Source organism: Anser anser (genome assembly GCF_964211835.1).
Source record: "Anser anser genome assembly, chromosome: 2".
In the NCBI taxonomy this organism is placed as follows: Eukaryota; Metazoa; Chordata; class Aves; order Anseriformes; family Anatidae; genus Anser; species Anser anser.
In genome coordinates this window covers 36,873,056-36,900,620 of record NC_139721.1, presented here as the reverse complement: position 1 = coordinate 36,900,620, position 27,565 = coordinate 36,873,056, and the positions used below count along the sequence as shown (strand labels likewise).

General features: G+C 39.8%; 2 protein-coding genes across 6 annotated transcripts in view; one reads left to right on the top strand and one right to left on the bottom strand.

The window, feature by feature from the left end:
* Window positions 1-138: 138 nt before the first annotated feature.
* Window positions 139-23,377, top strand: MTFR1 (mitochondrial fission regulator 1). 2 transcript variants are annotated; one of them, XM_083823014.1, is made up of 8 exons: window positions 139-282; window positions 5,456-5,598; window positions 8,878-8,976; window positions 14,328-14,446; window positions 17,522-17,763; window positions 19,486-19,747; window positions 19,915-20,083; window positions 21,651-23,377. In XM_083823014.1, the coding sequence occupies exons 2-8, from the start codon at window positions 5,533-5,535 to the stop codon at window positions 21,708-21,710; spliced, it is 1,017 nt and encodes a 338-aa protein (XP_083679140.1). In that variant the 5' UTR covers window positions 139-282; window positions 5,456-5,532; the 3' UTR covers window positions 21,711-23,377. The 2 variants fall into 2 exon arrangements, with proteins under 2 accessions (XP_083679140.1, XP_083679141.1); XM_083823015.1 differs by having other exon boundaries at window positions 222-279.
* Window positions 22,703-27,565, bottom strand: part of PDE7A (phosphodiesterase 7A) — an 82,070-nt gene continuing 77,207 nt past the window's right edge. For all 4 annotated transcript variants that reach the window (XM_083823008.1, XM_083823006.1, XM_083823007.1 and 1 more), the window contains one exon: window positions 22,703-27,346. In XM_083823008.1, coding sequence (XP_083679134.1) covers window positions 27,135-27,346 — 212 coding nt within the window. In that variant the 3' untranslated portion in view covers window positions 22,703-27,134. The remainder of the gene's footprint in view (window positions 27,347-27,565) is intronic.

The window sequence follows — 27,565 nt, the reverse complement described above, 5'->3', positions numbered from 1 at the left end:
CCCTCCTCCCGCCCCACAAGAAATGGCGGCTGCCCCGCCGCCCCTTTTATAGGCGCCGAAGGGTCACGTGACACTATCTCCCACTGCCTGCCGGGTAAGGTCGCCGCTCGGCGCCTTCCAGAGGGCGTCCGAGGTCCCGCCTCCCGGCGGGCCGACCGGCCTCCTATTGGCTGAGGCGGTGCCGGGGCGGATGCGGATTGGCTGAGCGGAGGGGGGCGGGCGGCGAGCGCGGTGGGAGCAGCGGCTGAGGGAGGCAGCGCTGAGGCGGCGGCGGCTGAGGCGGTGAGGGCCGGGAGCGGGGGGGAGCGGAGCGGAGCGCGGCCGTTGCCTGAGGCAGGCTGGGGGGTGGCTTGGTGGTGCTGTGGTGGCCGCCCGGGGCCGAAGGCCTCGCTGGGGAGGGTCCTGAGGGGGCTCTGAGGGGGTTTTAGTGAGGCGGAGGTATCTGGGGGGAGAGGCGCGTAGGGGCTGCGGGGTTGGGTTGGTGTTCTTGTGGCGTCCGCGCCTTCAGCGGTACCGCCGCGGTGCTGGGTTCCGCGGTCACTGCGGTCGTTGAGAGGTAACTCGTGGTGTGCTGGGCGGTGCTCTGTCCAGCCAGCTGTCCAAAGTCCCCAGATCGAGGGCTAGGGGGGGTCTGAATGCTGATATCGACCGCAGTGTGTTCATCTGCCCGAAAGTGGCACCAGGGCTTCGTTAATAGTCCCTCTTCGGGCAGCTGCGAGCACAACGCTTACTAAGCATAAGTGGAAAGGAGATAATCCTGTCTGCTTTTTACCTAGTGCTAAAAAAAAAAAAAAAAAAAAAAACCAAAAAACCAGAAGGGAGGTGAGTGTTCAGCCCATCGCCTCTAAAACTTCCAGTTGCACGTTGCTGAGTCAAAACAATCTTATTCGGTCAGGTCACCAGCTAGCTGCTGCATGTAGGAGCTCAAAGTTGTTACTAATAGAGATTATGGGGAAAAACATGAAACATTTTGATTGCCTTTCCGACAAATACATCCTTTTGTTAATAACATTTGCTTTTTCTTGTTTCTCAAAGCTGTAGCTGAGGGACTGGCATTCACAGCAACAACCAGGGAGCTGAGTCTGGCAGCAGAGTGTAGGTGTGTGGTTATGGCTTAGAAAAGTTGGAACATTTCACTTTTCTACGCTGTATCACTTAGCTATAATCTCTGTCGAGCAAAGGTTTTTGATCAAACCAGTGCTCAAACATGATTTCTTTCTTCTTCTCCATCCTTAGCTGGTAAGGTGTGGTGAAATTGGCAAGATGTGGTAAATATGTTTTTGTCCTTTGAGGTGTGTACAACTAGGTTATATTTCTTTAAAAAAAACTTTAACAACTCCTGTTGAATATATGTGTTGTTTCCAATTCTTGCTTTAGATTTCATGCTGATGTTAGCTTAGATAAGCCCTTGATTGTCTGTGCAGTATCCACTGACTTTTATCTTTCTAGGTCTGTGATTTCAAGCAGGTGCTTCTGAAAGTAACAGGCACTTTGTTAGTTGTGCCTGCCAGGCCAAAAGCAGAATTCCATAGCTGACTGCGTGACCTCTGCCAAATACTTACAGTACTTGTAAGCGGTCTGTGTTGATTTGGGAGAGGGCCCGGTCCTTTATCAGAAGATTCTGCCTGCCTGCTTGGTTTCCTGTGGTAATTTTTTGTTGGCTTTTATCTTTCTTCATAAATTCTTTAATATGTGTCCTTATGGATATAATTTCGTCAGGTGAGCTTGGGTCACGTGTCAGTCATCAAGACTGAAGATATGCGTGGCCTGGTTTCCTGCTGAAGCAAGGAGGAACCTGCTTGTTTTTTTTTAATATAACTTTTGATATGCTTGGTGTTTCTTTGAAACCACACTTTGGAAAAAAAAAAAGTACTTTGTGTTATGCGTACCCTTTCAATTTAGAGACTAGACCTTTCATTTTTCAGATTTTGTGCACTTGTCCTTTGCATATGGCTGATCCTCTGCGTCAGGTGCATCAAACCATTCTCTTTTATTTTTGTGTGGAGTTTACATGAATAAGAGAAACTTCCTTTAGTAATAAAAATATTAATATCTTCTTTTAAAGAGAGAGAATTCATAATTTGGAAGGGACTTGAATAAATACAGCACTGGAAAATATACAGAAATATTTCAATTGGAAAGCAGTTGCATCTAATTTTTCCTTCTTCTCGTCTTTCATGTGTAGCGCTCGCTGGAGAGCCTGGCAGAGGGTTTCATTTCGTATTTGCTGACCAGTATACTTATGTGTACAGCTTCCAGAGCCTTTGTATTTATTTCATTAACATTTTATAATTTATAAGTGGTATTGTCTCTCAGCCTTCTAGACTGATACTTGATACGGAAGTATTGAGTGAAACCTGCAAAAGTGGTTGTAAAAAGTGGGGGCTAAGGAGAGCTCCAGGAGGGGAAAGCGAGAACCTGGAGACTCAGGAGCGCAGACCTGCTCGTTTCTGAATTAGGGAATTTCTGCACATTTCCATATCAGACAGAAAGTTCTCGAGCGTTGTTAATTTCTTTGTAAGTAGAGTTTTATAAACAAAGAACCCATGAAATTCCCACCCTGCCTGCTCTATGCAAATATGTAATTTTTTGTGTTATTACTCCTCTAACCTCTTCTGGGAATCTTGCCTATGACTACTGCTTATCATTGTAATAGTGTTACTTAAGCACAGCAGAAATACTGCATTTCTTAGCAATATTGCTGTCACTTGGGGCATTTTATTGTAGTGATTGAGTTGCGGAAGCTTTAGAGGAATTAAACTGCTATTATTTTTAGTGGAGGAAGCATCAAGAAGATAGAGGATAATCAAGAACATAAAGGATAAATAAAGCAAGCATGAATATTTTAAAAGAGGTGTTATTCTAGGTTACTAGAAGCAATAAATGTTTAACTCCCGCTTCTGAAATTGGCGTGTATGCAAAGCGTGAAAGAAAAATCTGCTAATGCTTTTATTCTTGCTGTCCAGCATTTTCATTAGTTTCATTTCAAACGAACCCTTTCTGTACTTGGGTCACAGAGTAATTGTGAAATAATTGACATTTATGAAGACAAGCGCAGTGCAATATAGTTTGGAAGAAACGAGTATAAAGTTTGTCTGGGGATAATTCTGGAACACTAACCAATCTTGTAAAAATAATGGGATATACTTGTAAATGTTTTCCTTTTAGATATGCCTTTAGATGACTAATTAGCTGGTCTTTATTAAAGCATGGCTGCCCTTAGTGTCAGTCTCCAGGAACTGGGTGGTGCTCTGCGCTTTACAGACAGACCTCTGTCACTTTCTTCAGCAAAAGCAAACAATGGGGCATTGACACGATTGGGAAGCTGATGACTGTGGTTTGGGTACTTGAAGTATTTAGGCTACAGAAGAAACAATGATTTATAATGTGAACTGCAGATAATCATCTTAAGTAAGTCGCTTCTGGCCAAATCACCTTCTGTTATGAACGACTCAGTCCTCCTGGTTGGTCAGAATCCAAGTAGTCAATACCTTTTCTTTGCTTACTGAACAAAACAAAACGTGACTAAAATGACATAAAAGAGGGGAGATTTAGATGGGATGTTGGGAGGAAATTCTTCACTCAGAGGGCGGTGAGGCACGGGCACAGGTTGCCCAGAGAAGCTGTGGTGCCCCATCCCTGGAGGTGTTCAACCCAAACCATTCTGTGATCTCCTTATCGTGCTGTCCCTTGCCTTCACCCGCCCGCCCTGTGCTCTCAGGTGCTCAGCAACACATTCTCTACCTTTTTTTACTCTTCTGTGTGAATGTCTTGACACAGCTTCCATTTTTTCTTCTCTTTGATTTCCACACTACGTGTTCAACAAGTCTGAATTTTGGAATGAGGCAGAGGAGCTCCTTTGGAGAGGCACACTTTCGGAACAGGTTTCCCCTTTTAATACAGTTTTCTCTCTTTTATGTCACCGCATCTCTGCAGTGCCAGATATGATGCCAAATCTAATATGAGGCATGTAGAAACACTTGTATTTCTCCTGCTTTAAAAATACAGCAGGTGCAGTGTGATCAAAGATACAGTCTAGCAGCTTGTCTAAGGGAAGAATTAACAGATGCCTAAAGGAAGACTAGATCAAGTAGATGGTAACGCTTCCCTAAAAGACTTTTCCACCTTTTGGTAGTCCATAGCTTAAGGATTTCTTATTTATTATGTATTAGTGTAGCTTATGTTGGTGGCTGTTTGATAGGTAGCCAATTATTTTTCCCTGTTGTTTTTCTTATAACAACTACATTTTCCATCTAATCTTTTGGTTCACTTTTTTGTTGTGTTTTTTTCTTAATATATTTTTTCCTCTTAGTTTTACATTAGCTTATAGATTAAGTTTTTTTGTAATTTATTCAGCAGTAAAAAACAATGCTGTGTATTTTTCTTTACGTGGTGATGAGAAACTAATATCAAACTCTTGTTTGTTTGTTTTTAAGCCTGTCTAAAAAAAGGTAGCTGTAAAGTTGCGCTCTTCCTGCCAAGTTTCCACAAGAAGTAGGTTATTACTAACGAACTGTTGGGGAAAAAAAAAATGTTTGTAATGGAAACAGTGATGATTTAACCGTAGTGCTTGTGGGCACTTTCAAACTGCCGAGCTTTTCCATCTCCCGACTTTCAAACTGCCGAGCTAACAGTTCCTTGCTGCTCCGTTGCCTTAGTCATCCTTCTGTGTGCAATGGCTTCAGCACCACACTTGTTCATGCTACAAATATGTTGTTCAGGGTGGTTCAGCAGAGTGTTCTTTCTAGTCTGATGCACAAAACAAACGTAAACCTACATCTATGGCTTTTTTTTTTTTTTTGGTGGCACACACATCTCGATGGCATCCAAGTTATGACTGGTGTAGAACATGTTTAGAGGCAAAATACGCTATTTTCGCTAGAGGAGCAATGAAAACATCTTGATTTAAGTGAATGGTAGGATGTATAAATAGACACAATTTGAAATCTGGCCAACTTTACAAGTCACTGGAGGATTTTCAGGTCCCGCAGCTACACTATTTCCTGTCTTTTTCTTCTATTAGTCATTTTTCCACATTTCCAGTCTCTCAGCTGTGGGAAAACGGAGGAAACAGCAAAGCTGTCAGAGAACTTGAAAGAGGAGAGGTGGTCTGCTTTCTGTAGCTTGTTCTTGCATGGAGAAGAGTTTCAGATAGGAGTATGGCCCGTGGATCTTGGTGTTAGTCCCTTGCTGCCGTCATTCCGCAGTTTCCCAGCCTTTTAATCATTAACTTTGCAACAGCTCTGATTTCTTAAAAATCATCCAAAAAAATCTTTGTCACTTCTACCAGGTAACTGCTTTCTGGATGCCTGTACCTTGCAGTACTTGGAATTGGCTCTGAAAGTATCTTGTTGTCAGTAACTGTTTCTAAAGCTTGTTTTTGGAATGCATGGAACAATTTACTCCTGTACATGACCACAGCATGCTTCTAAACCGTTTGTGTTTCTTGTTTCAGAAGGACTATGGAACCTCCGCAGTCCTGCAGATTTGGAAGGCTTAAATCCAGGCTTGGAAAGGCATTTTCCAATCCAGATGATTTGCTGGCTTAAGCGCTTAATTAGGATGGCTTTTGAACAAGTTGGATTAAACATGGAATCAGTAAGTGTTTCAAACTTCATTTGTTTTTTCAGAAAATCAGGCGTGGAAAGCACTTCATGTATTTTAGCTTGTGCATATCCATTCCAGCAGAACACTGTAAATATACCAAATTCTCGTATGATTTTGCATTGGTGGAAAAAATATGGAATTCACTACTTGGACACTGAAGTACTAAGTAATATGTGAATTAAAAATATCATGTAGCTCCTTCTAGCTCCAATAATAAAGTGTTTACAGTGTAAACACTGCTTTTCATGCTGGGCTTCGATGTGTATTTTGAAGCTGAAGGAAAACTTTCAACTGACTTTTGACAATGATACTAATTCTTAAATGTTACTAGTTCTTTGCTTGCATCTTGGAGATGTGCAAAGCTCCATGAAACTGAGACGACAAGAATTGTGCTACATCTGCCTCTCCTCTTCAGAGTGTTACTGTACATGAGAGCAACACGGCTGTGTTCTTTATTGGGGAAACAGAGAAATGCACATGCGTAGGTCTCTACCTAGAGGAAAGTGTATGTAGAGTTTTCTTTCAATGTTTAGCAAAGGGAGATAGGTGTTACACATCGCCTGCTTTATCACTGGGATCTTTAGGAGCTATTTTGAGCTGAATTATTGGCTTCACTGCAATAATCCCAATAATTTTAGTAAGGTGGAATTGCTTACCAGCTATGCAGTACTTACTTAAGGTGGTTCTTCCTCCAGTGATTGTGGTAGAACCTTTTATTAATCTCGGAAATCTACGGAGAGCAAAACTAATATACATTGTAAGTTACCCATCAGAATCAGTATTTTAGGCTTTTATTAGAACTGAAGCCTGAGATTTTATGCAGTGTAACTCTGAAAAATCAAAGCTTGAGAATGAGTTCTACTGTGGTCATGGGCAGTTTGAACAGAGCGGGAAAAACGGGTTTTTAACCTCTGTTACCCCCCATTCTCTACTTGTATCGAGGCTGTGATAATGCAGGTACGTTTCCAGATGTCAGCCGTCCTGCAGAACAGCAAAACACTGATGCAATAAGGGGTATGACTAAGTAGTGTTCTGCAGACCTGCTCTGCCAGTGCTTCAAGTCAACAAGAAGTCGTGTGAACAGGGGTGAGACTTCCTAGCTCACCTGGGGGGTGTGCTGGCTTTATTGACGTACCTGGTGGCGCAGCTTGCGTGCGGTTTTCTGAAAGTATCGCCCAGCCATATCTTGACTGAGCTTAGGTAACTCAGAAAACTTTGATGCACCAAACTATTGCAAAAACCTGAAAGGCGTTTGGGCGCCAAACACTTTGGGTATATGGGCCCTAGCCAGCCTCTTGGCTGTGGTCTGAGCAATCTCTAAACAAGCTTTACCACTTGTTTAAATAATGTGCTGCCCGTATGTCGCTAATACAGCACCTAGTCTAGCCTCTTCGCTGTTGGGGAAGTACTACTGTAATTAATCAAGCCTTCCCTTGCCTAATACTATTTTTTTCCGATGTACCGTCGCTTTGAGGCTTTTGTAAACTGTCCTGCTGTTAGCAGCAGAAGCTGCTGTGAATAGTGAGGCTGTATTACTGTGGTACTGCTTGTTGGTGGCTTATTACTGAGGGCTCCAGGTCTACCTGCTCTTTGTTCAGATGTACAGATAAACATTAATGTCGCAAATGTGAGGTCTTTGAGGAATCCAAAATGCAGTACCCATAGAGTACTCTAGAACGCATTTTTTTCCAACATGTAACTTAACTGCATATTAAGCAAGAGAATTTTGTATTTCATATAATGAAAAAATCGAGTCTGAGTGGATGATTGGCAAAGTTGCAGCTCTGATGTGGAAATCTAGCGTAGCATATGTGCAATGCATATGTGCATTTATTTTATCAAACGTCATACATTCAATTAAAGTCAGGGGAAGGAAAGATGCTTCAGTATAGGACTAAGCAAAATGTTTGTGTGAAGTTTTTGAAATAATATAATCTGGGAATAAATACCACGGAACATATTTTCTTCTGAATAGAACCTTTGAAATCTACGAGTAGTGATCTTTGCTTAGTATATCAAAATGGTTTTCAGCCGTGTGTTGTGAAACTCCCACAGCTTCCCTACACTAATCACGCAGGCGATACAGCCGTGCCACATGAGGGTTGGTTTAATAGTATTAACAGCATGGATTTTATCTAAGTTTTCTGTTTGGGGCAACCTTCTAACAGGATGTTGAGTTTGCTTGAAGTTATGAGCCTTTAAAAACTAAGGTCTGAGTAGTAAATTCGTATCTACAGTCATAAGTAGACACAGCCCAAGTATTTTCAATTATCTGACAGTGTTCTAATTGTTTAGTTATAGTCTTCCTGTTATTGTTTCACTTCTTTGCTTTGTTTCTGTTGCCATTCTCTGTGTTTAAATCTTTCCTACTTCTGTCTCTGTGCTCTTTTCTTTTGTTCTTGATCATTTGTAGTATTGTCCTAGGATAATAGTCTCATTTTATTTCATACAGCTACGGTAAACAGTAGAGCAAACATTCTTGACATTAAGTACAACAGAAATTCAGTCCCTACTGAAACAGCGTAGAAGAAATACGAATTGCAGTAGAAACAGTTCAGAATCAGAAGCCAGATGAATTGAGGTGCTATGTGCAATTTTTTCTAGTGCATGTGTATTTTATGACAGTCTCATTTTCAAATATGTCTTTTTTTCACTTTTCCTTTTCTCTACCCTTTAATTCCACAGTTACACTTTGTAGTTTATGCTAGCTATTAGGGGGTGGTTTGTTTGTTCGAAGACTGGTAGACACAGTTCCTGCGTCAGAAGAGCTCGTAATGAAAAAAGAAAATAGACTTTGGGAAATGTAGAGTTACATAACTTTATGGATTTGTCACGATTGAGTTGCTTTTCATGAAACCCTTTAAAAAGTGGTGTATGACTCAATGCAGATTACTCTTTGTTGTTTTAAAAATGGATAAATTATGCTTTTGAAGAAACTACTAAATTTTGAATCCTTCTGTATTACTAGATTTATTGTTTTGAATTTAAACTTAATACAAAGGCTGTCATGAGCCTAAACAGGCATATTCTAATGACCAAAACATTTTTTTTGTTTTACCAAATCAAGTATAAAATGAAAGGAGTTCACTAAATTAAGTGATAGAAATTTGAGTGAATGTGTTATGTTCTCTCTCCTATCATGAAAGCAGTGACTTAGAATTCATGAGTACATTTAGCACAAGCATAGTACAGAAGGGTAAGGGGAAGCTACTTCGATATGATAGAAGAATGAATCATCTAACAGCTGACTTCTTTTTTTCTTCCTTCTAGGTACTTTGGTCAAGCAAACCTTATGGTTCATCTCGAAGTATTGTAAGAAAAATTGGTACTAACCTCTCTCTAATACAGTGTCCAAGAGTCCAGTTTCAGGTAGGCATTCTCAGCAGTTTAAAACACAAGTTTCACTACGCAGATAAAGAGATTTGCTGCTGTGTCAAAAGATTTTAAGCAATTCTACAGTTCATTTAAAAAAAAAAAAAAAAGACTAGAGGGCTCCTAAAAGCAGAATAAGATAAACCTGGCCCATCAGAGAATTAATTTACCTCAGTTCTTCCCACTTCAAGTTCAGACTTTTACCTAATGTGAATTCTTCAGCTTGTATACTGCCTAAAACACGAATCCATGTTGCTGTAACACACATAATGAAACTTCAGACAAACTTTTTTCCCAAAGAAAATGGAACTTCTAAAATGACACGATACAGTATTAAAAAGTTACTCATGGAAGAAAAATTCTTTCTTAAAAAAGTTTGAAACTGATTTCTGAAAACAGTCCTTAAAGCTAGGCTTAAGAGGCATGTGAAGATGAACAGTGTTACTTAAAAATATCTGGAAAATAAACAGCTTTATCAGAAAGTTAAAAATTAGTTCTAAGATAACATGAGTACTCTTGCTTTTTTTTATACAAGGCTAGCATTGTGTAGGTGAAAGGGGAACATCAGTGCTCTGCAGCTTTCTGATTTGTTTGCTTCTAACTTTGACTGCGTATAGTGGGAGGGTAAAGAGCAAGGGTAAAACTTAAGGAGGAGAAAACCCTTGCTTTTTATAACAAGTTGTTCAGGAACAGATGGAAAAATGGAAGCTGTTACACATAATCTCTTCAACTCTGAGTGTGCTGTGGATTGGGGGTGGGTATAGAGCTAGAGAAATCTTGTGTTTGAAACTCACGCTGAGAAAGGAATATTTCTGGGACTGAACAAGGGAGGGGAACATAAAGATGATGAATGGTGGGTGGGAATCATCACCCACACTAAGACAGGGTAATTGCTACAAAGCTAAATTTTTCACTCTTAAATTCATCTCTTTATCCTATATGAAACATATGAACAATATTTAAATTTGAAATTACGTTAGTAAAATCAGATAGTTCAGACTGTCATGGAAGCCTTTTTGGTTAATTATTTTGAGAAACTAGGAGGCCAAGCATCTCCCAGTACTGGTGGCTTCATGAAACTTTTATTTTATATATATACATTTATATACATATATATGTATTTATTTATATACATATATATATATGTATGTAAATATATATACATACACATTGCAGGGGAGAAATTTGTGCAGGAGGACAACAAAATGAGATGCTGGATTGGGACTTTTGGGTATATAATTCATAGTAGTTATGCTAGCAGCATGGCTCTGTGTGCCTCAACTTTGAAAGCAAGTGAAGTCCTCCTGTGGTATATCTGAGTTTCCCTTGTAAAGGCTATACAAGGGAAGATAGTGTTCATTTTTAATAATTAGCCAAGTAATGCCTTCTGTCAATACAGTATATGGAAGAATTTAGGTACTTGCAGAGAGCTGTAAGATACGTCTGGGGATTTTTTTCCGAATACTTTTAGTGTTGAAATAAAAAGATAAATATGCATCTTCATCTGAATTCTGTGCTAGAACAAATAAAATACTTGCTTTTTTTTCCTCTTAAAGAGTCAAACGGTCAGCTTTGCTTAGACTTTATGCACAGTAAGGCTAAACATTCATCTTCTGTTAGATGAAAGGAAAGGATCCTAAAAACAGAAGTGCAATTATCATAGTTGATTGAATTTGAAATATTATAACATTGAGCCTTTAGGTATATTAAAGTTTATGTGGTTTATGCAAGGCTTTTTAATACATATTTTATAACTATTTATAAGTTTTTAAATATGTAAACTGCTGAACATGTAAAACTGTGGTGCTAACGTCTATTTTTATGTCTTAACCTGTGTTAAAGATTCTGTACTGAAGTTCAATGCCAGTCTTGATCATTTTTATGCTGTTGCAACTGATGCTTTCCTATAGCTGTCTCTTCCTTTTTCTTTCTTGCCAGCTTTAGCTATATTATGAAAGGACCATGCACTGAACCTTGCTGTAAGTCACTTTATTAAAAAACAAAGCAAACCATACTTGCCTCGTCTGAGGGTGCATGCGTATCATCAGTGTTTCTAACTTTTAAGAACAATAAGCTGTCTATAGGCTTTCATTTTCTTTCTGATAAATGGATAAGAGATATTGAAAGCATATCTCTCTTATGTTCATTCTTTTCTCCTAGCATGCTTTTGTTCTGCTCGTCTAATAAGCAGAGTAATAGCCTAATATTCTGATTTTTGAGGTCTGCAGCTGTTGTAGTACCTCTCTCTGGGCCTTGCCGTAGTCAACATTTAAATTAACTGCTACATGCAGCGGTGACAAAACTTACCTTATCTGTTCTCTATAGCATGAACAAATGAAAATGGTTCATAACGCTCTTCTGTCTGTCATTATTTTAGGTTTATGTGTGGTCTTTAGGAGGAAAAAAATAGTTAAACATCAATATAGCCTAGGTAGATTCAAACAAACCTACAAAATACTCAGAAGATTGGATTGGTAGCACAGGGAGAGGAAGGCTCTTGTGTCCCCCAGCTACAGCACCTCTGCTCTAGTCCCGTGCTTCTCCTGTTTGTCTGACACAGACCTGGTAACCGAGTACAGGTCTCCGAGGGAATTGGCTTGAATCTAGCAAACATCAGAATTTACTGGGCTAATTTGAAAAATCATAGGAAGTTTGTCTTAGTTGAAGTATTTCAAAATGGTTAACACCTAAATTTATTAGTAATTTGAAATTAGAGATTTTTGTTCTATTCTTAAATGTATAAAAATATTTGTTCCACTTTCTATTTCCTGGAGCAAACAGAAAAATAGAGATCCTGCTTTGACATCAGCTAAAACAGAACAGTGTTTTGTTTTCCAGAAATTCTTTCAGAAATGGATCTGAAAGCCACAGGTGCACGCGCACATGCACAAGTGTATGTGTGAAGCATACACACATAATAAAATAGGAAAAAAAACTATGTTAAGGAAAAATTTGGGGCAACAACTCTATATTTCTTGGAAAAGCAGGCTACTTCCACTCCTTCCATGTCCACCTCTGCTTTCAGCTCTCTGTTCCCCATTTCAGGTGCTGGCAGAGCAGTTGTCCAAGTGTTCTTCAGCCAAGGTTGGCTGCAGGAATAGGGTATTCAGCAGGGCTGTTGAAACATCATTCTATAGACGAGCAAAGGTTTTAAGAGATGGGTGTTGGCTTTGAACCTCTAAATTCAATTAAAAATCCTGCCTCAACTTGAAATTCAAAATCCACTGCTGTGGGAGGCCTTGTCATTTATAGGGATAGAGAAAAGAAACATCTGTATATGGGTAACAAGCAGATTCTGTTTACATGTAAATATGAATAAAAAAGTAAGACGAAACTTGCCTCACAATATAACAGAAGGCTTGCTACTAAATGTTGGATTAGAACTTATTTATCTCACAAAGCAGGAAACCTGGCAATGGGAAATGCATTCCTTACTGCTGATTTATAAGACACTTTTTGATGCAAGTGCTTTTATTTAAATACGCCTTCAATCTTTTCACGGTAATAGTTCCTCACGTGACCATTGCCATCAGGAAAATGTGTATCACCTGCAAGAACTGGCTGACATGCTACAGATGCTTTTAATTGCCACTAACATTAATACAGCTGCTGTGGTCATGAACATTTCTTTTTTTATTTAAAACGGCAACAGCAAAACAAGGAAACCTCAAACAATGGAAATCCTAACGTGCAATATAGTATTCTCTAGACTGTTTTAAAGTGAGGCAGACTGTGATGGTATTAGGCACAACTGTTAATGTGATAAACATATTACCATCTGTGCTGATGCTACCTGGAAAAAACCCTGTTGTTTCCAAATGATCTGATGATGCCAATATGCACTCCTGGGAGCTGTGAGAAAGGCTCGCGCACAAGTTGCAAGAGTACGAGGTGAAGATGAGTAATCTCAATTTCCAAAGCTGTTTGTAACAACTCCTGGGGGAAGGAAAAAAAAAGAACCACAACACACAAAGAACAACAAAAATAAAAATAATAAAAAATAACAACACAATTTCTGTTTCCCTGGAACTTGTGTACCAAAGGTTACAACTGAAATACCTGTGAATGTTCTTCCTAAAGGGTTTCACTTAATCAAGACCGCAGTCCTACTGTGCTAGGTCTGCTACGAATTCAGGTTACTGCGACCGTTCCATAGTTGCTGCTACGTTATAGTTGCCTCTTACAGAGGTGAGTTGCCTTGAAATTTGACTTAAGCACTAACAGGACAGATCAAAGCTATCTCTAAGAGATTACTATATGATACCACCTTCTTTGTGAGTGTTACTAGCTTCTTGGCCACAACCAGGTGGCGCGTAAACAGCTGCAACAACTCGTGTGCAAATTTGGCACGTGGATTGTATCTAATACAAGCAAAAGAGGTGGCATAGTTGCGCTGGAGATAAACAACTAAAGACAGCAAACCGAGCAGAGGAAATTACTGAAAGGTATTTCAGTAGCTTTTATTTGCTAAGGTTCTGAGCCCGTGCTGATCGGTAGTCCAGTGACTGAGTACACATGCCCTTGTCTAACCTGGGGAAGCGGCCAATGTTTCCAAGGAGATTGAAAACCATTTTGTATAGCTGTGGTTATGGAACATATACTGATGGTCCAAACAATTTTTCAAATCTTCATTCAGGTCTGACACTTAGGTATAAATGTAAGAAGGGTTCCAGTCTCTTCAGCCTTGTTCACCTTTGGCTTCAAAAAAGCTGGTGACAGAACTGTGCTGAAAAATAGTCTGTTTGGCATGCTATAAATGAGATTTTTAGCAAGTAGTGCAGTCGTTTCCATTGCGATTCCATCCTACCTCTCACTGAAAGTCCGTGTGATTGTGGAGCTAGTAGGAGTGACTTGTTTCCTCTATAATGTTTACGCCTGAACTCTTGTACAGAAATTCTGCAAGGTGTAGAGGAAGGGAAACACTTCAACAGAATTTCACTTTCAAAATATTACTAAATCAGAGTAAAAGTTTAAGAGGTAAGAGTAGTAATTATTGTCTCTTCTAACTATTGGTAATGAATGTAATTAAAAACATTATCTGAGATAATACAGCGCACTATTTAAGAATGTTGATGCTTGTTTGTCATTAAGGTAACAATTTGCATTGGATTTTCAGTGTTAAGGTCATGTGAGAGTGTGTATAGGCAGCCACTGACATAGAGCTAGTCAGTGAAATGCGTTCTGGACCAAGCCCAGGATAGTAACAAGCGTAGTAAGTAAGTAAGATGTGTTTTGTGCATGTATGTGTTAATAGTAATGTGCAGCCTCACTAAAAGCATTGGGTAAAATAACAGTGAAATGGACTGGGAATCATGACTAAAACCTTCAAATTTGTCTTCAAAATTTAGCTTACTTCTCATGGCACAGAAGGAAACCATCCTCATCAATTTAGAGAAGATGCAGTGGCCTCCTTTGCAGATGTCAGATGGGTTGCTCAAGAGGAAGGTGAAGTCTCTACAAGGCTCAGGTATGCTCCTCAGATCTTCTCCTTCAAGTTAGAAGCCAAAAAAAAAACCTAGATTCTGTCTGTTGAGAATATACTGTGCGTTACAGTTAATGGAGAGCACTTGTGTGCTGGGAGAGGGAAGAGTGGTAGAAAAGGTAGGGACCAGAAAAGAATAAGTAGAGATTGGAGTAACGGGATTGTGAATGAAAGGCTGGTTTGAGAACATGTCGGAGTTTGGCTTCATACAAGGAAGATCGTGGCTTTTGTTTACCTATTTATTGCAGAGAATTAGAGTGTGACAGCTTCACACAACCTTGTTCCCACAAAAATGTCCGCTGTGGCATGGCATGATTGCCAGCACTGATTCTTCTCCAGTTCTCCAGAGGCTTTCATTAGTATGGGGCAGGTATTGTAAGGCTTCCTAATTAACAGCAATGGTCATTCTGACAATCTGATACTTGTCGCATTGTTTTTCACCTTTCTGGTTAAGACTCTGCATTCTGCAGCAGAGAATTAAAAAATGATGACATATTTTGTCTTTAATCCTTATAATCAGAACTGGCAGGGAAGCGTGTCGAGCGCCTGTGTCCAGAATCACAGCGCAGGTACCGTTGTGTTGGACCACGAGCGCTACATGGCACGGCAGCTGCATTAAACAGTTGGCTGAAGTGATGGAGTCCTGTGTTGTAGCCTACCCAAACTGCTGCTCAGAGTAGCCTGAAACAAAGGCAGGGTTCTGTAGTGCAGAGGAAGTTTGTCTTCCAACCGACCTTCCAGAGAAAGGCACAGATAGAGATTGCTGGAGGATACGTTGTTAATTCGAAGGCACAAAACAGATTAGTAAGGACCTAGATGCCCTCCAACAAAACTTGCCACAGTGAAGCTTTGCGTGATATCCTGGTACTGCAACATTAGTTTCACAAACTCCGAGGGGAGTCACAGAAATCAAGGCTTGTTTGAGAAAAACTATTCGTAGAGTGTCTGTGGTACAAAGCAAATGAACCAGCCAATACTACTGTTGTTTGCACAGAAATGTTTTGTTTAAGGATTGAACTGTAAAGCTATTAAGTCTAATGGAGACAAGAGGGAGAATGGCTCTTTGTTGCTTCAGAGAACCTCTTATGAAAGATGTAAGACTGGTGTGTTTGCTGAAATGCCTGCATTGTGCGAAGGGGGAGGAGGGGATAATTATAGTGGGCTGGGACTAAAATAATCCTGCAGATAAATAGTGACCTTAGGGCAAACAGCTTGTAATGCAGCATTGTAGGTGGACTACTTAGCAGGTATGAATATTTCAGTATGTACTGGTTATTACATCCATGCACGGTGTTAGGTAGTGTAGCATGTGCCCAGTGTTTTCCGTGCATTTGAAATTCTGTTTCAAGGAGATCCCATAGGTGTTACTGTTAAAATACATACTCGGGATAATTCCCTAAACAGTCTTGCAGACTTTTTTTTTTTTTTTCTGTGATTGCAATTTTATAAATGAAGCAACTAAAGGTCAAGTCATATTTCTCCTACCCCTAGTCAGAGCAGTAGTGACAACTCAGGCATAATATTTTTCCACAGCATTAAATTCTACTGAGGAAATTTGCTTAAAATGCCTTTGCTGCTCAGAGCCGAAAATACCCTTTCTGTTCAGCTGTTCTGCTCCTTTTAAGAGTCTGTAGGAGGTACATTTTAAAGAGAGAAGTGACTGCTGGCCCCTTCCACTTTATTTTTTAGGGAGTGCAGAGAGAGGGCTGCCGTAGGAAGCATCCTGTGATTGTCTTAGTTTTGGTTGCTCTCTATGCCTGCAGAGAGAGCACCGCCTAAATTTTAACATCCTTCATAATATTCAGCTGTGCTTAACCGAGTTTTGCAAGTTGTGCTGGTGCTTTCTGTCAGCGTTGTGAAAGATTCAGTTGTGCATCTAAGACCACACAGAGGTGGTCACAGCACAGGGCTTGTTCTAGCCTCGGAGCTTGGCTCTCGTTGTGAGTGTAGCACCATTGCAGATCTCAGGGGATCCCACCCCGAGCAGCTTACCCCATACACCCAGAGCTCTGAAGCTGTATTTAGTCTAGAGCCACTCTACACATTTTGAAAAGACGTATCACCAGACACTGTTCTTACCCTCGTGTTTGAAATAAATAATGGAATCCTGACCGGCCTGAGAAGTTTCAGGAACGAGGTAAGAGTTAGGTAATCACGATCAGCAGTTAGAAAGTATTTCTGTTTATATTAATCTATTATCAGTAATCCTTTTCAGTTCTACCTGAGATAAACTGTTTTATTAATCCTTATCAGTTCTACTTGAGATAAACTGTTTTAAAGTGTTGGCGTCTTCTATAAGCATAACCACTTGTTAGCTGCAGATGCACAATAACCCCTCAGTGTTTAACATAGCTTCAGCTTTAGTGGGTAATAAAGGAAAGCAACAGAGTTGTGTTTTCTTGCTCTTATGAGAGAGAGAAGGGAAGCTTCTAGACTCTTTAAAATTGTATGAAGTTTTATTCTCCATAGCTTTATTTATTGTTAGAAACCTTGAGATAAGATCCCTTCCTATTTACTGATAAGCAGTCTGTGTGCATCACCACTAAACTGTTCCCTGTGTTCCACTCTCCCGCCACTGAAATGGAGGGCTGGAGAAGTGCAGGAACAGTACAAAACATGCCATGGAAATAAGAAACTCTTCCTCCTTCAAGGGAATCAACTACAAATGACTTTTTACAGCCTATGGGGAAAAAAAAATGGTAGCATTTGGGCAAATAAATGTTTTAAATCTTAATTTCAACAAAAACCAAAATATGCATAAGGCAGAGAAAGATTGAGGGCAGGAGGGAATAAATTCCTTTTTCTCTGTAAATCAAGGATTCCATACAAAGCTGGCAAGGCAGAAGGAGAAGAAATACCAGCCAGTGATGCAAACAGAAAGGATGTGAAGTTCTTACTCGCTTGGAGGTGTACAGTGTTTTGGGGGAAGTGATTTGTGTGAAGACAACTTTGAAAGTCACTCCTTTAACTCCTGTTCCTGTTTTGTATGTAACATTGCTTTTGTTTCTATCTATTAGAAAGCCTTTTGAGAAAAAAAATCTTTTGATATTTTTGTTACAGGTCAGAAGTTTGGTCAAAAACGGCCCAGCCCGGTCCGGGTGAAGTACATCAGCGTGGAAGATCCCCATGCAACCAGGGATCCTCACCAAGCCTGTTAGAAGACGAACCAGCGTCCAGGAGCACAGTGACAGCAAACGAAGAAGCTCTGCAGAAGATCAGTGCTCTAGAAAATGAACTAGCCTCTTTGAGAGCACAGATAGCCAAAATTGTAATCTTGCAAGAACAGCAGAATCTGTCCGCAGGTATTCAATTTGCTGTAATTTTAGCACAAATGAGTTAATGAGTTTGTCCTTTTTATGTTCACTACAGTGCTAATTCATTTTTGTGATACACTGCACTTCTCCAGGCTGTTTTGGTTAGTTTGGTAGACAGACGTAGCATACAAACCAAGGAATACAGAATAGTTCTGGAAGACAAGAGACCTGTCAGATTTTCTATATTTTCTAGTATTCTAAAAGTCTTTACATTTCTGTGAAAGCATGCCAGAATTCTGAATCTATGGATAAGTACAGAATATTAACAGCTTTCAGCAAAGCTCTTGATAAACGTGATAGAATAAACCAAGCTAAAAGAGCATAATTTAACTACTAGCACCTAAATCATCCCACCCAGTAATGAAACTGATTCTCTCATATCATGATGTTATCATGTAAGATGCTAGTTATGCTTTTGGCATACATCTCAAGCTTATAAAATAAATTGCAGAAAAGGAGATGAAATTGTTTTCTGTAGTCGTCTCTGGGATCAGACACGTTCATACGGAACCAGAAGCGGTGCACTGTTCCCTGTAGTAAGCAGAGTAACTCTTCGTAGGCTTCTTTCCCCTCCTTCCCTCCCCTCTGACTACCATCCATCCAGGTCTAAGTCTATGATCTGCAAGGATTAGTGGAGCTAGCCCTTGCTCATTGGAGACAATAGCCACTCAGCTTTCATCAGTTCCTGCAGTCACTTAGCAAATACATTGTTTTGTTCATGCATGAAATAATATTCTGATTCTTCAGATGTTGTTCATTTTTTTTCTGTGAATTGATAGCAGTTACTTTATATTTCCTCATCTATTCAAATTCAAAACCGTAAAACAGTTTTAAGGATCACTCAGTTCCATTCTTGAAGTGTAGTTACTTGACAGAAATCCCACCATAACGTACTTTTCCTCATTCTCCCTTTTCCTTTATGTATTGGGAAACTTAAATTTTGATGTGATTTTATCATCTTTACCTCCCTCTTCTGGTAGAATATGGTAACGATTGTGTATGAATGTGTATATGCAGAGCAGACTCCTGTATTATTTACATACCTATTTATACAGACTTTAAGCCTCAGAATTCTGATTTGGTCTGGTCTTGGTGATTTCTTTAAAGGGGCATTCGAACAGAGGTTTCTTCATTTATTTACTGCTATAACATTTTTTACCTAAAGAGCACAGGAAATTTCAATTCAAGATAAACCTAAGAATCTAAACCTAAGAAACATGATTAGCTGTCTACCTCAAAGAGTTGGAATAAGATTTTTTGGAATAAGATCTTTGAACTCTGGAATTTACATTTTAAAATCTTGTATGGTAACTCCTTTATTTCTGAGATGTTGGAAGAACCATTGCTCACGTGACAGACTGGCTATGACTTCTAGCCCAGCACTTGCCTCTCAGAAGAGAGAAATACTGATAATGTTAAAATCAGGATTTAATTAAAAGACATCCTGACATCCATCCCACTGCAGTAAAAACATGAATGTACCCAGAATTTGAACTGGAAATCCAAAGAACTCCTCCTTCAGGAGGACCTTTACGTGCCTTTTCAGTCACGTCTACTTCAGTGGTTTAGGGTTGAAGAAGTTATGTGATAACCTAAAGAAAGCAGAGAGGAAGCAATCAAAGCTATTTTAGTGATGTTCTTACCTGAACACTTGTGACGTATAAGGGCATTTACAAGTAAGCTGACACAGAGTGCATGTTTTATTTGTAGTTGGGTTAAGTCCAGTTGCTTCAGCTGCTGTCCCTGGAGCACCACCGCCACCTCCTCCTCCTCCCCCTCCTCCACCACCACCACCACTCCCTCCCCCAGGCCTGCAACGGAGCGTGTCTGCCATTGAGCTCATTAAAGAACGGAAAAACAAAAAAAATTCTGGACAGATTCCGACAGAAAATGGGCCAAAGAAGTCTGAGATACCAAACATGCTAGAAATCCTCAAGGACATGAACAGCGTGAAGCTACGGTCGGTGAAAAGGTAAGGCATTTATTTATATTTGTTAACTTGAGCATTAATGATTTGTTTTTATGACTCAGAACTACTTTGGGTTAAGACAGGTGGTGATGTAACAAGAAAGCAAAAGCATTCACAACTTCTCCAGCTTTGTTTTGGACTCCGCTAAACTTTCTCGTTGACTTTTCTAGATCACCAGAAGATACAAAAGCCAAAGTAGCTGACCCTACGGATCCTGCTGCATTAATAGCAGAAGCACTCAAAAAGAAATTTGCCTATCGATACCGAAGCGATAGCCAAAGTGAAACTGAAAAAGTGATTCCAAAGACCGAAACAAAGACAAAGACTGAAGTAGTGCTGGTGAGTATTGTGGTTCTCACTGAACACATGCTTGGACTAAATGATAATTGCCTGGTAAGCCCGAGTAAGTCTTTCTGCCAACAGATGCAAATACCTAGGAGTTAACATGGCTGTCCACAAAGCCCTATGAAGTACCACTGACACACTAGGATTTGTGGCAATCATGTTTTGTTTTTAGTATCTGTTCTCAAGATTGTGTCCTGTTTTGACTTGAGCTTTAAAAACCCTTCCTGGAGTTTTCTTTTTCAAACAAAAACCTCGTGTTGCTATGAGAATGTGATATTCTTAACCATTCAGATAGCGCATGTGCAATTTTGAAACAAGATCCTGAAACATCAGCCGTTCCTAGGGGCATAGAAAGCAAATTGCTCAGAACGCCTGCTGGATCTTATTGTAGGGAGTTTCTTCTAATAATTAGCATAAGCTGAGTTAATAGTGAGTTAATAGAGTTTCTTTACAATGCAGGTATGTTAAATTATTTGTAAAATCTATGTCATAGTACAATGGCTGCTAGTGTATTTCAGATTGATTTGAAATTCAAGTAAGGGCTTTTTAAGCAGCAGATGTTCAAGATCTGAGTTTCTAGCAGCATTCACTTACTTACACAACAGGCTACTGTAGATCAGTTTTGTTAGTAAGCAGTCCTTGAAGCCTTGTGCTGTAGAATCAGAACAGAAAAGAGACTCCCTTTGTGAGTTTAGAAAAAAATGCACATAAAAGTCCAAAACTTAAAACAAACAAAAGAGTCGTCTGTACTCTGAATTATTTTCCTAAAAAAAAAAAAAATATTTCTAAGCCACAAATCTCAGGATTTCTGAGTACTTCAGCTTATTAAGGTTGACTTACTTGCCTTTTGGTGTTTAGGCCTTTAATTTCTGTAATATTCAGGCTGTTCTTCACAACTACAAGGCTGTGTATTTCCCCAAAATCAATCACTTGTTTCTAGCAGCAGAGGCTTTAAGAAGAGTTGGCAATGTTTTATTTGCACAAGAGCTTTTCACAAATTTTGCTTCGAAATTTGAAGTCCGTCTTTTGAGACAAAGGATCATTGAATCCTCAAAAACTAAGAAAACTGAAGGTTTTCATTTATGAAATGAGAAAATGTTGATGCATAATGAGCTAATAAATATCTGTCATCGGTTATTTATCAGCATGTAACTTCTTTGCCAAATCAGTCCTTTTATGCTTTCCAAGGACTTGCACAAAAACGCAGGACAAAGAACAGGAATAATCTCAAGAAACTCCTGCTAGAGCACTTGGTTGTCAACTTCTAAAGATAACAGCATCAATCTTCGTATTTTGCTGTGGTAGAGTGAAGGATCTCTAGTCAGAGCTTCTCCGGCAGATGGTTAGCTGCCTAATCTGAGTGATTGCAGCTGATCGCTGACATGTTTCCCTTTACTTTGTGGCTACAACGTGGGTAAAATCTACATGAAGAGAAGCAAGTTGATAAATGAGATTCTCTCTGCTCAGGTTCTAGTTGTACTTAGAGCTTGGATGGATGGATAATGGTTCAGCTAGGTCTCTGTTGAAAGCAACCTGAATGTGTTTCTGGTTTCCTTCTCAGTTTGGACCGCACATGCTGAAGTCTACAGGAAAAATGAAGACTTTAATTGAGAAATCTTAACGTATTGAGATCACTACGTGAAAGACTGTAGAGCTGTTTTGTCCGAAATCTCTGACGCTGCAAATAGCACTAGTACTGAGTGGTCTCGTACAACGCGGAAAAACCTAATGTGAAAATGTTGAATTGAGGAACTAAACATTGCGTCTGAGGTGCGTGTTTGTACGTGATTTATCAAGGGGAGTAAGTTTGACCATTGTACTCAGGTATTAATTTCGTATCCAAACCTGGCTTTCTACTCAGACTTAACGGGGTGGTTTTAGTTCATTAACACTAAGTTAGCTCTACAACATTCTTTGCGCATAACTGACCACCTTAAAACATTGTGTACATGTTAATAATGACAGCGATACACCCTTAAGTTAATCAGTCATTTGAGCTCCAATGATGACTTGCACTACAAAGTTTAGTTTGATACTGAATTTTTCGTGTAAAAGTGTTTCTTTTAAACTCAGTTTTAGCAAATTTTTAGCCCAAATTAAAACTGAACACGTTCTGCTCCATGGTGAAACAAAGTCAAAACATGAACCTGCTGCAAAGGTCACCTGGTATGAGATATTTTAAATAGTAGCACATTCTTGGTGTTTTGTGGTTTTTTTCCCCCAAAATGAGTTTGTGAGCTTGCAAAGGTCAGACAGCAAAACCGATCTGTATCATTTTGTGGCCAACACGAGCGCATGAAGAGTGAATCATGTGGAGGGAGCCTCTGTGACTAGCTAGTGCAATGAATTTGAAATAACCAGTAGATAGCAGCAGAGTAAAACGATTAGTGTCAGAGTATGTGTTAACTAGCGTAGGAGTGATGTAAAGGAAAAAAAAGGTACAAAGTACTGTGGGGTGCAAGTTGCCAAAAGTATATCGCTCATCTCAGCTGTGCTAGGAGATGCTCATCGACGCCTTTTTATTCCCAGTGGCCTTTGGGTCCCTGGATAGAATTTTAGCAGGTGGGGACTGCACAAGCCCTCACGGTCCTATTGGCAGGGAAGCAGTGGTAGGAGCTGTTGCACATAATCTGATTTCCAGGGGAGGTCCTTTGGGGATTTCCCAGAGCAGCTTCTTGCTGCCAGACCTGTACGGGGCTGGCTCACGGACCAGCCAACCCCCTGAGCTCAGGCCTCTATCCACAAATGTCAGGGGCTCAAACTAAAAATAAAATCCAGATTGAAGAACGCTGCTCAGCAACCAGAGCGCTGTAACTCAGCTGCACGCTCAGGTGAAGCCAAGGTTTGCTCTGACTGTGGATAAACTTAGAAAAGCCAAACCTGGCTAGTTCATGTTCTAAGTTTATCTGGCTACTGGAACAAGTACAAGTGCCTTTTAGAGCTGCTGTTTTCTAGGAAAAGAAAAACGCAGCGTGTTTTACGTAGAGACAGCTGAACGGCTCCAGTTAGGTTACTGAAGATGACTAAAGCTTTGCTGCTTATAACTGGAACGTAGATTGTGTGATCAAGGAAGATGTTTTCTGGTGTGAAACTTGAAATGCTGTTAATATGTACACAATATAAATTCCTTTCAAAATGCTTGGCCATCAGTTTTACTGACAGGCCGTTAAATCTTCATGTTCTTTTAAATGCCTTTAAAACACTTTTTTGAAAGATACTTTTGGGCTCAAGTTTTGTATTTAATGCTCTATATTGCCACTATGTAAAATTAAAAGCAGTTAAAATAAACGTGTATGTGATTGATTTATGGTACTCTACAAATGATGTCAGCCCCAACAAAGCGTAGTGTATGTTCTATTATAGTGACCGTAAATGTATTCACAGCTTGCATCCCTTTCATGACTGGACTACTCACCTTGCTGTGCAGCAGGAAGAACAGCAGAACTAGTCCTTGCATTGACTGGGCTGTGCTGTCGTTGTATTCAGATAAATGATCAGAGAGCACAAGCATTTTATGCTTCCCTACAAACTTAACAGGAAGACACTCAAGCCCTCCTCGGACACAAACACTTCCCCTCTCAGTCCCTTGGTATGGCTGAGAAGACCTCTGCCCAAGTCCCATCTGGTGAAAGTGTTTCCACCAGCTTCACCTGAACGCTCTCATTTGCAATAATGGAACTCAGTCCAGTTAATCATTAACCGTAAAGGTCAGGAGATCAATTGGCCTACTACACTCGTCCAAAATGAGAGAAAAACCCACACTAAAACCTTTCCAGTCTGAAAGGTTGATCTGAGGTGGAGGTGTTCAGCACCCAGGAAAACCAGAAATGTGGCAAGACATGACGTAAAGCCACGGTAACAAAAATGCTGTACAAGAAAAAATAATCACAAAGCTGTCATCAAATAATTTATTATATGCTTTTCTGTACCTTAATTTGCGTCTTTCTACGTGAAATCTTTTATATACACATGCCACTGCTGACAGAAAAACCTCCCAAGACACAAGTAGTCAAACTGAGGACATTCGCACCGGACAGATACCTCAGACATAAGCTAAGGGCCGTATCTGTCTCTCTGTGTTAGCAAATAGCATGGCCCAACAGCAGCAGAGTCGCAGCTTAAAACCAATTATGATGGGAAGCTGACATCCATCCCGTAACACATTTCAGGACTCACATGGGCTGTGACTGGCTGTTAGCGGTTGTAACGCGTTAAGTACGCGCCTGGCATATTAATGCTCTCGGTTTATACACAAAACAATTAGCTGCAGGAACGCTGACATCCAGTGTAGATTTTTAGACGGAATTTCGAGACAGTACTTTCAAGAGAGACATTTTTGTTTTAATTCAGTCAAGTGTCAGAAGCTTCCATGCACATTAATAAATGGGATTAGAACCATTTTTTTCAAATCCAATGCTGTAGGAAAAGCCAGAAGCCCCTCCCTAGGAAAGCCGGCATAGAACAAAATTACTCACATTTTACTCCAGGATTTTGACAAGCTGTACTGGTCCCTATCAGAACAGATCAATCTAACACTAAGATTGCAAAATGTTGAAGAATCACAGGTTGTTTATAAATATTCTATGTAAGTATTGCTATATATGTATTTGTAAGTTCATTAACTTTCATTTCCATTAAAAATTCTTATTAAAATACAAGTATCCTGCAACAATTAGCAAAGTTTAAAGACAGCGCCTCAATGGCAATATAAACTGAGTCACATTTCTGAAAATGTGAGAATCAGGAGACATCAGATTCTGATTTTAATGGTTGTTTCGAAAGTATCTGCAGGCTCAGAACAGGTTTTATTCAAAAAACAGAGGAATCAGTACTTTTCCACACTTAACCCTGCAAATCTGTACAGGCTGTAAGGAAGCTGCGCTGCAGTCTCCACGGTGAATTACTCAAACGCACAGCTACCTCCTCTTTGTTCCGGCAGCTCCGAAGAACTCTGGCAAGTACCACCACCCTCTTAAGGACAAGCTGTTAAAATAAGGCTTTTTTTTTTTCCTCTTACGTCACGTTATAACCCAAACTGGCAGCACATTTGATCCTCTAGTGAAGTCAGACAATAGCAAGAACTTGCACTGGCAGCAAAGGAAGGAAGTCCACGCAGGTTCCAAAAAAAGTGGTTTCATTACAAATTTATTTCTTTAAACATGGCCACTTTGAGATTAATAATATTACTTCAGGGAACATGAAAGAGTAAGAAACAACTTAATTTTAGAAGGGAAACAAACAGGTAAGTCAGAATTTGCTTTTGAAACAGTGAAAGGCCAAGCTCGAAGAGGCGATAAATTTTGGAGTATTAGGAGGACTAGTAGTTTCAAATCCAAAAAATGGGCTTAGTTTTACAGTGGAAGCTCACTGCAACCTCAGCTGTCTTTCCATGACTCGGTCATAACTTAAATGTACAGGAGCATAACGTGAAAAGAACTTTTTTATTAATTAAAAGTTAACAGCAACAGGCACATATTAAAATGAATACGGCAAAGCCTTTACAAATGGCTTTACGCTGAAGCTCTCTCCCAAGAATGGCTGTTGCAACAAACTGTAAACAGAATTAATAAACAGTCTTTTACAATAAGAACAGGGAAATACAAATGAACTAAAAGAAAGCACCAGTTTCTCAAATCAGATTACAGTTGTGCTTACTGTACTTAAAACAATGTAAAACAAATTACAAAAATGGAATGTTTTAAGTTTAAAATTAGTCCTTTAATTTTGTCCTAAAAAACATTTTCTCCTTTTCCCATCAAAACCCCATTAGCGGGTAATGTTTCAGTAGAGGGAGGAATAAGTAAACAATGCACTTTTTTTATTTTTTACCTTTTTTTTTTTTTTTCAAATCAAAAACAAATTTGGTCACTTAGCTTTGTGCATAGTTTAAGGCATCTGTAGCAATTTGTTACAGTTTCCTCCCCGATGTGGCTGTTCATGAAATTATCACATTCTAAAAGAATAAATAAAAAAAAAAAATGTTGCCGTTCAAACCCTTCCCAGCTCCCTCCCGCCCTCCCCCGCCCCAGACATACTCACACACCCACACATACACACACACTGCAGCGAAAGGGGCATTTGTACCCTTGTTCTGAAGGACACGCTTCCCATCCCACTTTATTTCAGATTGGCAAATACCCTGAGCTGATTATGGTGTTTAGACATTCCACCTTTTTCTTGCATGTGCAGTTCAAGTGTACAATGGTGAAAACAACATGCGATGTTTTCACTGCAGAATCGCAATGCAGTTCAGACGCTTGCCCCCCACCCCCACCCCTTCCCTTCCCAAATTCAGAAGTGTTTTCCGCTTTTAAAAAACTGCATTCCCATACAGCACTGGAGTAAAGCTTGGCTGTGCTCTATGATGAATGCTCAGTTCCCAGTGCACAAACAAAATTATGGCAAATGGGAGGCTTTTCTGGCATCCAAAGAAACAAGAGCTGCAGTCTTGGATTTGATCTTTTTCTTTTAAAAAAGCAAAAAACCCAGGTTAGTGGTTCCTTCACAGCCATGCGCAAAGGTTAAGTCTAGAACCAATAGTTTCAGAGTACATTTGTAAACATCAAGTCTTGCCAGAGGCAGCAGAGGATGGGCACTTCACATTTCCGTATTAAAACAGGGACTGAGTGGAAGGTATGCTTTGAACACATTTATGCAAGTCTTGCTAAATTCCAAGAAAGTGGAACGATCCATCTCAAGTCTTAGATTTGAAGACCAGATTTCAGATTTCACAAAAAAAAAACAAAACAAAACATGTGGCACAATGAAGCTCTCGTACTGTTCCTTCAAGGCTCAGTCACTGCTGTGCTTTGCATATTCAAGGTTCCAAACGAAAACCAACTGAGGCATATGCATATTGCTCTATGTTCGGATCTTGCAGTTAAAAAAAATCAGGTTCAAATGGTCTGTGTCAAAGGAAAACTTGGAAATAAATAATGCTGGCATCATTTTACCATTTTACCAAAACCTCGGGCAGACAAGTATCTCCTTTAATCCAGCTGTGCAGATACCAAGAGAAGAGGCAGTTTTGTCATGAAGATTGAGGTCAGGACAATCGAGGTTCCTGAGGTAATATGTCTGAGTCCATTTCCTCAAAAGCGGGATCGACGTCATCACCACTGCTAGACTGTTCTCTCTGCACTCCCTTCCAGCTCGCCTTGTTCAGTCCCAGGTGGCCGAGCATCGTCTGCGACAGCCTGGTGTTCGAGAACCGGGCCCACTCCCCAAATAGCGGCTCCACTAAGTAGGTCATAAAACCTTGGAAGACAAACAAACAAACATACCCAAGTGAAAAAACAGGAGAAAACCCACTGAACTTTAATAAAATCCAGTAAGAAATTAAACAATGCATCGGACTATTCAAATACATATTTAAAAAGTCATTTGATATTTAGGGTGTCTTTACTAAATAATCTCTCAAAATACAAAAGATTTCACTGGTCAGTCAAAGGAGCAGCACTATATTGGATTACAAAT

Coding starts and splice junctions, on each gene's coding strand:
- MTFR1 (XM_083823014.1), top strand. CDS start 5,533: ATGATTTGCTGGCTTAAGCGCTTAATTAGGATGGCTTTTGAACAAGTT. Junction 19,748..19,914: donor AAGCTACGGTCGGTGAAAAG/GTAAGGCATTTA, acceptor TGACTTTTCTAG/ATCACCAGAAGATACAAAAG. Junction 20,084..21,650: donor CAAAGACTGAAGTAGTGCTG/GTGAGTATTGTG, acceptor TTTCCTTCTCAG/TTTGGACCGCACATGCTGAA.